Source organism: Amblyomma mixtum, chromosome 6 (assembly GCF_055824585.1).
Source record: "Amblyomma mixtum isolate Tamu chromosome 6, ASM5582458v1, whole genome shotgun sequence".
Taxonomy (NCBI): Eukaryota; Metazoa; Arthropoda; class Arachnida; order Ixodida; family Ixodidae; genus Amblyomma; species Amblyomma mixtum.
In genome coordinates, this window is record NC_143017.1 from 94,186,623 (window position 1) to 94,199,368 (window position 12,746).

General features: G+C 46.5%; 1 protein-coding gene across 1 annotated transcript in view; it reads left to right on the forward strand.

Annotated features, from left to right (window-relative positions):
* The window catches only part of LOC149339730 (cubilin-like), a 153,201-nt gene that overhangs the window by 48,194 nt on the left and 92,261 nt on the right, over positions 1-12,746 (forward strand). The window contains exons 21-24 of the mRNA XM_089548402.1: positions 2,764-2,945; positions 6,260-6,428; positions 8,285-8,552; positions 10,856-10,986. Of these exons, the coding sequence (XP_089404528.1) occupies positions 2,764-2,945; positions 6,260-6,428; positions 8,285-8,552; positions 10,856-10,986 (750 nt within the window). The remainder of the gene's footprint in view (positions 1-2,763; positions 2,946-6,259; positions 6,429-8,284; positions 8,553-10,855; positions 10,987-12,746) is intronic.

Below are 12,746 nucleotides of genomic sequence, written 5' to 3' on the forward strand. Positions count from 1 at the left end.
GAGATAGATGTGGGCTGCAGGCATTGACAAGGTTGTGCTAGAAACGCGGCGCTGAAGCCCCCACAAGGCACCTCTTTCACTCTTTCTTTCTTTTTTTCTTCCACTCCCACCGTCCTCCCTTTCCTTACGGCGTGGTTCAGGTGTCCACCGAGATATGTAAGACAGATACTCACATTTCCTGTCCTCGAAAACCAATTTACATTTACCATTACCATAGGTCATCGGCGTTCACTGGCGTTGACAGCGTTTTAAACTCCGATCATTTTAAGGAAACGAAGTGTGCATAACTTCCTCCCTGGGTCAGTGGACGCCTCAATCGCGCTTGCAGGTACGTGGGGTATAGAGACTTAGCAACTAGGTATATCATTGAATGCTGATTTTGAATATGCATTTAGATTTCAAATATCTCATCTGGAAGGAAATATATGGCAAAATAAAATTAATTAGGTCATTTCTTACGGGCCTTTGGAGTAATTTATAAGTTAAAGGAAGACTTTTTAAGATTAAGCAGACAATCGCAAATTCCCAAAGCACATCCTAAACCTAACAAAATGTCTATAAAGTCATTTTATTAATCATAAACAAATAACAAAGTTGGAAAAAAAATTATGTGGCAGTGATTACCCCACACTTGGCATAATTGCTAATACATCACGTTTAAAGGAAAAAAAGAAAGCTTTAGGATGTGCGATGGGCCTTTGGAAATGCCTGCATATTCTTTAAAAAGCTTTTTTTTAACTAATAAGTTACTATTGAAGCCCATAAGAGATGGCCTAATTTGGATGTTATTTTGCGATAAATTTTCTTCCTGGTGAGATATTTAAAATCTAAATACATATTTGAAGTAAGCATTGTATGGTTTACTTCCTTGCTAAGTTTCAACAAGTTATGTCGACAAATAAAAAAACAAGGTTTTTTTTTAAGACCCTCATCCCCCTTTAAAGAAAAGCCTCAAGTGTAGCTGTTCTTTATGTTTTAATTCTTTTTCGTTAGCTGAACTTGAGTTCGTCGAAACGACGGGGAATACCTGAAAAGATCAACAATGAATAACTGCAATGCTTCCGGCAGGCGCAGTTCACCGGCTGTTCAGACTGCGACTACAACTATCGGTTAGAAGATTTTTACGTCTTCTTATTAAACTTTCGACCTTCAGCCAATCACATCTCAGAAATTCAATAGAAGCCGCAGACGCACAAATTTTCGCTCAAAACAACGCCACGGAACATTTTTCTCGGGTTCTGCCAGAACCTGCTGTAAGTATTATATAAGAAATGTGTCCTCGTATCTTATGCAGCACGTAGAGCGTAGCGGCTGAGGGAAAGGGTTCAACTTAAATTGAGGACAACGAAGCGACATATCGAAAGAAAAATAATACGTGTGACGTAAAGGGACCGGAAGCGGGCGGAGGGGGTGAGGGAACAAAGGCGTGTTAATGACATCCGAGTCAAAATCACGAGGAAGAAATAGGCTTGGGCAGGCCATGTAATGCGAAGACAAGGTGATCGCTGGTCCTTGAGGGTAACGGAGGGGATTCCAAGAGAAGGCAAGCGTAGTAGTGAGAGGCAGAAAGTTAGGCGGGCGGATGAGATTAAGAAGTTTGCGGAGATGCGGTGGCCGCAGCTGCCGAAGAGAGGGTTAATTGGTGGGCAATGGAGAGACCTTTGTCCTGCAGTGGGCGTAGTCAGGCTGATGATGATGATGATGATGATGATGCAGAGCCCTAAAAGTTCCTCTAAATTTCGGTCCGCCTCTGTTCACTCCTCTATGCGAAATGGTCACAGGTTTAGAGGTTGAGTCTGCTTGTTGACAAAAACGAACCAAATACGTGCATCAGCCCAGGCTAAATACCAAGTGCTAGGGTGACATAGCTGCCCTTCATAGGCGTGTTTTATCCTGCCGGCTCGTCGTGTACTATCACGATGTAAAGAAACGCGAACAGAGCGGAGCCTAGCGCTCCGCTGTTCGCATTTCTTTTAAACACGCTTTTACTTAGGTGGTAGCAAAGACATGCTAGAGTTGTCTATGATGCATTCCAGGACGACTCTAACGTCTTTTTCTTACCACCCAAGTAAAAGCGCCATCAAAAGAAATTCGAGCAGCGGAGCCCGTAGGCGGCGCTTTGTTCGCGTTTCTTTCCATTGCGATTGTATATTCAATAGCTGTCTAAAAATTTACAGATACCGCTATGAGTCTATCGGGGGATCTCTGATACGCAGCAAGCAAAAAGTGGCAAGCATTCAAATTGCCTAGCTGCTTCGAGTTTGACCTCTAGAGCTGCGCAAGATTCTTGGTCTGGTTTGGTTTATGAGGGTTTAACGTCCCGAAGCGACTCAAGCTATGAGGGACTCCGTAGTGAAGGGCTCCGGAAATTTCGACCACCTGGGGTTCCTTAACATGCACTGACACTGCACAGCACACGGGCCTCTAGAATTTCGCCTAAATCGAAGTTCGGCCGCCGCGGCCGGGATCGAACCCGCGTCTTTCGGGCCAGCAGCCGAACGCCGTAACCACTAAGCCACCGCGACGGAGCGTTTTTCGATTTGGATTCTCACAGTCGTCGACTCCCCTCCAGCAAGCCCTCGTTCTCCCTTCACACTCTCACTGCCCTAACCATTTCCACGTCACACTCGCTCGGCGGCAGGTCTGAGAGTGCTAAAACTAAATCTGGCATAGCCTTCGCATATACGTCTGTGCGTCCCGAGATATGCGTACTCCCGTTTCTAGCTCAGTGTGTTCTTCGTTCTTTGTGACCTCCCGTTGCAGTGTGTGGAGGTCGCTGGACCGGCCTCGAAGGCGAACTGACCTCCCCGCGCTACCCGTCGGTGTATCCCGCAAACCGTCACTGCAACTATACCATCCAGGTGCCGCCGGGCAACGTCATCAAGCTGGCCTTCCAGACCTTCGACGTCGAACGCGACGAAAACTGCCTCTACGATTACCTCGAGGTGGGCGCAAAGACGACCGTCGTAAAGAGAACTCGCGAAAACGCATTAGAATTCGAGAAACTGGAGCGCAACACGATTTCAAACTTTTTTTTTTCTACGCATCCACTCACCAGTTTCTCGTAGAGTCGCAAAAATGATTCCGTTTCAGTCGACAAATTCTGGTCGCCGACCTTCAGTGCCTATAGTTACTATCGCTCCTATCGTAACGGTAATTTTTTTGTGTGAAAATAGCACAAAGCGTAAGAGTCCCCGAAGAATAGAACAGGCATTAAGAGAACTTATTTTCTTTCTCATGTTTGTTTAATTTTTTACGGTCTTTTCATGCAAATGGATCGTTACCAACTGCCCCAATTCGCTTTGCTTCTACATATAAAAAATGTTATGAAAAGGAGGGGGAAGAGCGAGGTCCTTGTGATATCTTCTACGATTATGTGTAGTAACGCTGTCGTTGTAGGAAGAAATCGCTGTCAGGGCAATTTATTTTATGCGTACGCACGTCTTTGGATAGCCCTTCGAAGATTGGCACTAGTACCGTGCATTTTTTTTTCTTTTATTTACGCATGTACATTACTAGTAATGAGTTAAATGTAAACGCCCGTTTTCTAATTTTGTCGGGATTAGTTGCTGAGGCTCATCTCGGCTAGCTCAAGCCGGATTCACGACCTGTGATAGGCCAGGTATAGGGCTAATGCTTCCTGCAGCGCGCTTTGTCGCCACTACTCATTCTTTACGAGTAAAAGTTCAAGTAAAACTCTTGTTTCGGCGAGTTGGTTCATCTTTGAACGGGTACGTACTTGCTCGAAGAAGACGGTACACAACAAAGGAACACACAGGACATATAGAGAGTGCAAGTAAAACTCTTGTTTGGGCAAGTTGGTTCATCTTTGAACGGGTACGTACTTGCTCGAAGAAGACGGGACACAACACAGGAACACACAGGACATATAGAAAGTGCAAGTAAAACTTCTGTTTGGGCAAGTTAGTTCATCTTTGAACGGGTACGTACTTGCTCGAAGAAGACGGGATACAACAAAGGAACACACAGGACATATAGAGAGCGCAAGTAAAGCTCTTGTTTGGGCAAGTTGGTTCATCTTTGAACGGGCACGTACTTGCTCGAAGAAGACGGGACACAACAAAGGAACACACAGGACATATAGAGAGCGCAAGTAAAACTCTTGTTTGGGCAAGTTGGTTCATCTTTGAACGGGTACGTACTTGCTCGAAGAAGACGGGACACAACAAAGGAACACACAGGACATATAGAGAGCGCAAGTAAAAATTTTGTTTGGGCAAGTTGGTTCATCTTTGAACGGGCACGTACTTGCTCGAAGAAGACGGGACACAACAAAGGAACACACAGGACATATAGAGAGCGCAAGTAAAACTCTTGTTTGGGCAAGTTGGTTCATCTTTGAACGGGTACGTACTTGCTCGAAGAAGACGGGACACAACAAAGGAACACACAGGACATATAGAGAGCGCAAGTAAAACTCTTGTTTGGGCAAGTTGGTTCATCTTTGAACGGGTACGTACTTGCTCGAAGAAGACGGGACACAACAAAGGAACACACAGGACATATAGAGAGCGCAAGTAAAACTCTTGTTTGGGCAAGTTGGTTCATCTTTGAACGGGTACGTACTTGCGCGAAGACAGGACACAACAAAGGAACACACACGACATGTCCGCTCTGTATATATCGTGTGTGTTCCTTTGTTGCGTCCCGTCTTCTTCGCGCAAGTACGTACCCGTTCACTCTACGAGCGCCCATACGAAATCACTACGAAATGTAAGTAGCAGAGACATGAAAGTATGCGTCTCGGTGTTTATCAATGCGATGAAACCCTTGAGAGCAAAGCTGGAACTAGTTTTCTTCTTCGGTATTAAGAAAGCATCAAACAAACAAAGCATTAACAACATCATAAATGGGTTGCAAACGCTTCTAGAGTAATGACGCTGTATTTTTCCGTTTTTCTGTCGGTGGTCACCTCCGAGTTGTTCACATTAAAATGGTGTTAATAAATATAGGCCATATTTTTTCTCCTTGCTGCCAGGAGTAATTCATCATAACAACCTATATGTGTATCGCAACTACATGGGAAATATGCGAATACCGGCCTGGACTGCTGGGCACAGGTCTCAGAAGCAAGATTTAATCTCCACACTAAGGACCCAGTAAAGGTTTGGTTTATGGGGTTTAACGTCCCAAAGCGACTAAGGCTATGAGAGACGCCGTAGTGGAGGGCTCCGGAAATTTCGACCACCTGGGGTTCTTTAACGTGCACTGACATCGCACAGTACACGGGCCTCTAGAATTTCTCCTCCAAAGAAATTCCAGCCGCCGCGGCCGGGATCGAACCCGCGTCTTTCGGGTCAGCAGCCGAGCACCATAACCGCTGAGCCACCGCGGCGGCGGACCCAGTAAAGGGTATGCGATTGCACTAAGGATGAGTATGGTTCGTTTAGAAAATGACCTCAATAATTGTAACGTAAGTGTTTGGTACCTCATCATCCACGGTTATCAGGAATTTGAGACACCTCCTAGCTAGCGCTGCTAAGCCTTGCGACGTATAGCGCTTCAGTGAGGAGAAGTCGCGTTTTGTGTATAACTAATCGTGCAAGTAGTTGGCTGGGTGTTTCCACAACAATCAGGTTCCTCTGATCTGCCGCGCATGACAAAGGCCGCGGCGTCTCGATCCATCGCGTAACTTTTGTTTCAGAAGCACGGAAAGTTTAAACAATGCCGATCTATGGAAACGAGAAAAATTTAGAGCCCTTTTGGATCACAAAAACACGATTTTCGATTAACCTACCACTCCAGTTGGTTTTTTGCTAGCGGCATTAAATATAACAGGGTCCATACTTTCTATTTTTCAATGCCGTTTCCCTCCGAACAAAGAGGCAAATTGTTCAGTTTTGATTTTCACAATATGGTTACCCCATCTCACCTTGTATGGCGATACGACAATGCGTCCGCTAGCACGTATACGTTACATCGTAGCCGAGCAGCCTAACGTAACACTGTGCAGATAAAGAGGCTCTCAGAGAGAGCCTTTGCTACCACCGTGTTCTTTTCTGTTTAAAAAGATAATACAAAAGTTAGTTTATTTTCATTCCCCCCGTGGTGGCAAAACTAGACAGCTGTCCCGAATTTCTGGCAACAATTACAGCTTCTCAAATCTTCCCGACTGGCCAGCCCATGTAACTGCCATTGACCTTTTTCCAGCTATTACACGCGCAAGTAAAATCCGTCTCTACCAAAGTGTTAACAGCAACGCCCTACAGTAACTCCCCTCCTCTTTTCTTTTTCGCAGATAAGCGAGCCAGCTAGGAACGGCTCCACCAGCCGAATCGGTCGCTACTGCGGCTTCTCGCCGCCTCCCCTTATCACCTCCTCGTTCAACCAGCTGCGACTGGTGTTCCACACGGACCACTCCAACGAGCACCACGGCTTTATGGCCAACTACACAGCGGCCGACATTGGTAAGCCCGGCTCGAGAACTGTGGAGGGCTTGTAAAACAAGCGGCTTTTGCTAAAAGATTTAATGGCTGTTTTCGGGAATTTTCAATATTTCTTGTGTCGATCTGCAATCTGCAGACGCCATCCTGAGGAGGAAATAGAGAAATAATGTCTTGCGGTATGATAAAAAGCAAAGATCTTGAGAACTTCTTGGCGCCTTATCAATTACGCTGCATTTCTTGAGCGAAACCGCAGACAACTATTAGCTCCTATAAAGGAACTGACTTCATTTTGAAGTGTTGCTGGATGTGATTGCTCGAGCTGCCGTCTCATGACACAATTTTTTTTAAATGCGTAAGCACTGTATGGCTATGTTTGCGGTTTCGTGTCATCACGAGTTTGTCCGCACAATTATGTCTGAACAAATTGGTTTACGAGAAAAAAATAGTTCCATCATATAGGGCATCAAAAAATTTCGCTCGGGAAATCGGGGGGTTGAGGTGGGTTAATTAGTTATTTAATTAGAGCCAAAAATGTCCAGAAAGTGGGCGGGGCCGGAGAAAAGGTGGCGCCAAATTCGAAAACACCGGAAGTGTGGCGCGAAGTTTGAAAACTCAGATGTGATGGAACTTGATTAAGTAAGACAATTAATTGTGGTATCGATAAGGTATCGATGAGTGACGCGATAAGTGATCGATAAGTGATCGACTTCCGGTTTGGGGGTCTCGATTTCTGGTCACGAGTTTCAGTTGACATGAAAAGTGCGGAAGTGTTACGTCGACGTCTTGGTGTGACGTAATAAGGTGTGGCGCCATAATATGTGACGTCATGCTTACGAATTTATCCAATCCGGGTGCTGCAGTGATCTCTAACATTTTTTTTTAAGCCGTTCCTTAGTGTTTACTTCAACAACCATTTTGTCCGGACAGAGATACAGCACGCCCAAACACATGTTCCGAAATAGTAAATAGTAGCCACAAGAACCTGCAACTAGTGTCTCTCCACGAATTATCGAAAATTTACCATCCACCTTTTCAGTTCCCCTAAAAAACACACTTCTTCTAGGCACCTTTAATGTTTGTTTTGGATCGTGAAGGATTTCATTGCATTTTAATTTCTATTTTATGACTCGCAAAGTTATTAGACAGTGTCTGGAGTATACTCAGTCCGGCATGTGAGCCTCGCGAGGGAAGGAAAATAAATTGCACCCACAGTTGGGGCACTTTATTTAGCGCCCTCTGTGCAGAGCCTTAAGAGTGGCTGTCCGCTATCCATTCGCACCGCCCCAATAAGTCCTTGACGTGCTCGACCCAGCGGCATCAGCACAGGGAGAAACCTCGTAGACCTACAGCTTACCAGCTTCGAGGACATACGTGTGGTTGGCGGCGACGTACTTCAAACGAGTGTGAATTTTGGACACCTGTGCACTCCCGTACAACGTGTTAGTTCTCGGGCAATTTTTTCGTCTGTTGGGTTCATGTGCAAGCATCAGTGGTTTTGAAAGAGAATTTTAAACAAGTCTTACAGCATGACGCGTTACCGCTACAGTCAGGCTTTACGCACCCACACTGCGCGCTAGACCAGATAGAATAATTTAGCAGGACCAGATAGCCTGCTAACCGTAAACGGTAACGCTATGGCAACGGCCGTGGTACTCGGTAGCGTTATGTGTAGCTGCTGCGCTGTATACGCCGCCGCTGTGGTAACGGCAGTGGTATTCGGTAACGCTATGCTGAAGGATGTGGCTTTCCTAGTACGAAGATTTGTCTTTTAATTTGGAGCAGGGTTAGGGCGGCATCCATCCGAACGTCGATGCGTCATTTAATCGGTGACGAAATGAGCAGAAACAGTGGCGTTAACTTCGGCGTTACGGGCTCAGGCTGCGGTGGCGTGCTGACCGTGGCCGGCAGCCTGGCGAGCCCAGCCACCAGATCCTCCATCAGTGACCAGAGCATCGAAGAAGACGGGAGCTCGGCCGGCAGCCCCGCGGAGGCCTACCGGCACAACCTCATGTGCCGCTGGATTCTGCGCGCCCCACCGGGCCACACCGTCCGGCTCAGCTTCGCGCATTTCGTGCTCGAGGACTCGTCCGAATGCACGTATGACTACGTCGAGATACACGACAGCTCCGACCAGAGGATCGGCAGGTACGTGTGCGCGCGGCAACGACACTGGCCAGGTGCTTCCTTTAGAAAGGGGGGGGGGGGGGAGTCTTAGAGACAGCAGTCATGGTAGCTGGACATGATTACTTATTAATGGCTTATGTTTTGATCTAGCTTAAGCTGTACTGGCGTTTGTCCTGAAGTGCAAGAAATCTGACTCATGAGGATGATCACTTTGAGGGTGGTGTGGTGGCCTTGGTGGCATTAAAAGGATGACTTGAAAGTAAGCATCCTTAACCACACCACTCCGGTATCATCAAGGTGAAAGCCTTTAATGCCTCATAGTTATCGACAGAAGATTGTCAGCAGGGGTGTCACACTTTTCGGTTGGTCAAAATGGTTATGACGTCAGAGTGCGCTGATTCGGAGTAATCAGGTCACCCACGGATACCTGACGCCCCCTTCTGAAGCAGACGACAACTAATAAAAAATAGTTGTCATCCGCTCCGACAGGGAGCGTAAGGCGTCCGTGGAGGACCGCATTACATACCTCATTACTGCGAACAGAGCCATGAATACAACCGAACTCATCGAAGCAGAGAGAGAATCATGCTATAGACGCTTTACAGCGCGGGAGCATGGGCGCCGCCATATTTGGTCACATGACCATTCCGCCATCGCTGGCCTTCGGGCGTTCTCGTTTCGACCGCTGCCGGCGCGCTGGTGCCCGGCTACAAGACGCTTCTCCGGCTCTCGTTGTGGATAACGAGCTACCGGACGCCACAAAAATTCCTTGTGAGTGCGCATGGAATGTGTTGGTGCTGGAAAATGTTTGCTTCAACCAGCTTATTTACTCGACTCCTTCAGGCTGCCGGCATCGGCTCGAATGTGTCAACATACCGCGGTCAGCTACCTGCGCGTTCATATTTATTCAATCAATTCACCACGTAACGATATTTGTGGACCGCTTAACTTGTTGTCGAACTGCAGTTTAAAAGCGGGCCAATCCCTGAAAGTGTGCTTTTTAGAGCTCGATATTTTTGCCGAATGGAGGAATATGTGCTCACAGCTATCAAGAACGTTCGCTGCTCAGCACTGTGCACGCGTCTTACAGCCGAACGTCCGCGTGCGTGTGATCGCCGGCCGATTGTCCTGATATTTTATTTATCATCTGTTAACATTCCGACTTCCGAAGGAAGAGTATGGATCTTTTTTAAGGACCCCTTTAGAATCTCAGCGACGTTCGACCGTGCTCTCTTGCTAAGTGAAACTGACGGAGTTCAGCACCCGCAGATGTAAGCAGCCGGAATAAGCTGGAATATTCGAAGTCCTGTAATGATAAATTTCACCGCTGTCCTGTGCATTAGCACACTTCTGTACAACTTTGCACTGGGCGACAGAACTGCATGTTGATGCGCCTCCTTTGAGGACTTTTGCAAACGCTCAGTTGCTGCTTCCACCGTGCTAGCGTTAATACGCACGACAGTTTAGTGAGCATTGTGCCGACGCCGAGGAAGCACTTAATGCAAAGGTCTAAAATGCACCGATCATTCGATGCATTGGATCAGTGTTCGTCGATGGTGAGAAAGGCTACAGGCATAGGTACGCTCGTTCTGCCATTCCCGTATGTACTACTGGCGTTGAAATAGACTGGCGCCCGGCGTTTGTGATATGTTTATTTTTTCGTGGAACAACACATTGACGTTCTGTTCTGCTCCTCCAAAAACGGCGGTAATTGTTTCGCGGTTTCCTTTATGTAACAAGCGCGTCTATTTAGATATTAGATCTAGATATTAATTCAACAAACAGGTAAATTAATTCAACAATACGCATGACATTCATATCACTGCTTGGTTGTTTAAGAGTCATTTTACGTTCGTACACAAGCTGCGCAACAGCGTTTCTCAATGAGCGGTGATGCTGCTGACGGCGGTTTTGCAAGCCAGAAGTGGCAGACCTCCTAGTGGCGCCATCTGTCGTGGAAAGAGCAAACTGCGCAGTCAAAGTAGGCAGTCAAAATGTGTAGTTGTAATGTGTAGTCAAAGTGTGTAGTCAAATAAAGCACTAGTAAAGCACGAACAGTCTCGCAATCAATGCCAAACAGTGCGCCAGGAAAGGCTTTCGCCTTGCAGCACTTTAGAGAGCCAAAGTGCCCCCTGAATTTTTTAAGCAAGGTCTCCCCTCTTCGGCAAGAATTCGCTCGCCATTGCCGAATGCAGCAAACATTGAAGAAGTGCTGAAAAAGCAACTTTACAGCGAGCAGTTCACACTTCAATCGCAATGCTTCATGAAAAGTGTGCTCTGCAAGTCATAGAGGATCAGAACAACGTATTCCCTGTATTCTGCAGGTACTGCGGTCAGAAGAGTCCTCCCACGCTGACTTCATCGGGCCGACAGCTTGAAGTAATCTTCCGTACTGATGACAGCGTGACACGAGACGGCTTCCTTGCTCACTTCATCTTCCTCAACCAGAGGACAGGTCGGTGGCCTCCAGCGGCAACATGCTTGGTGTTTTTTTTTTCTCTTTGCAGTGGCAGCTGCATATTATGCTGTCGACTGAGTAAATAGCGTCAAAGTAGGCGTTGCATGTCTCCATGGTCAATAATAATGCTACCGGTATGTGCCCGGCCCAAAAAGACCACATCGTGCGGGGAGCGAACGCTGTCTACTCTAACGAAGTATAACACAACTATATTGTCACTTCACCCCGGAGGATAGCGAAGTGTTCGAAGTTGTTTGTGTTTGGTTTCAATTACAGCTATTGAAATAGGTATCACAGTTTAAGAAAGAAAGCACCAAATTTTTCGTTCCGGCAGAAGAAATGACAGAGATAGTCATATCGCCCACCGGTACACCTTACCATGTGACCATCATCTGTGACGTCATCATTATCCATCAGTCACATCACCCATGGCTCATGCCACGGCTAGGGGTGTGCGATTATTCGAAATATTCTTATAGCAAATCGAACATTCCATAGTTGATTCGTTCACCGAATAATTAAAATAGTACATGTTCATAATTCGAAACTAATCAAGTAAGCTGTAGAATTTCCAATTCTTCTCAAACATCTGGGACGAAGTTCTAATAAGGCCCGTAGAAGACTGTTTTAAAAACAGGGCTCACACTGACGCCGCCCAGGATGCTACCGCGGTCGGTCTGAGCAGCATTGAGGGCCCAGCGCCGCTACGCAACCCACTCCTGAGGCGGCATTCATAATGTTTTTACACGGCCTGCCAAACTGGAAGAGGCGGCAAGTTTCAGCCAGATTCAGTAAACGTTGCCTTGATGACAGTTTTCGATGGCCGTGGCTCATACGTGCCTCTCGCTCCTCTCATCTACTGAGATGTGGCGCTCGTTTATTCGTATTTATCAGTAGTAAATGGTGATCTTTATATGCGTATGACATGACGTGCATAGAGTCAGTATACTAACTTAACGTTGCGTAACCCGTAAAGGAAATCAGTGATGCGTCTTTTGAAAGGTATAGCTATAACTCCATAAGTTATAGCTCAGTACCGCAGAGCCGCCGGTAGCGCTTCGCAATTTAGCACGATTATTCGTTTTGAACGAATATTCGCACCGGTAGCGAATATTGCTAAAAGCATTCAATTAATATTTAATTCGCTTCTATCCGTATTCGATTCATTTCTGATTCGGATCTTAGCTGCAGTATTCGTATTTGATTTGGTACCAAAGCTACGGTTGGATTCGGTTTTTAAAGTGCTTTTCCCACACCCCTAAGCCACAGTTCATGGTCCGTGCTGTGTTGTGGTTCACTGATGATCTGCCCGGGTGTTCAGCTATGCTTTAACCAAGCAGTGTTTTAATGCTACCGTAGGTGCGTTTATCGTAGGCCTAAAATCGTAGGCCGTATCGTAGGTCGTTTATCGTAGGCCGTTTATCGTCGGCCGTAAATAGGTCCGTTCAAGAATTCTCATATTACAGCCAACGCAACTAGCCGGCCGCATGAGGCAGTGTTTGCATCCAGCGCCCGTGGTTCAGGTAACTGGTGCGACGCTTCAGAACCATCCTTTTTAAGATCTTAAATCTTGATAATCGCTAAATCTCGTATCTTCTAATCCTGCAGCAACTTGCAGCGCGTTATCTTCCAATGCAAACTCTTCGCCTCGCAGGTCGACGGACAACTTCCGTGCGTCAGCAGAGGAGAATAAAAAAATGGTTAACCAAGCACCTCGATCTGAGCCATTAGTGTACTTTATATGGACATGTGAAACA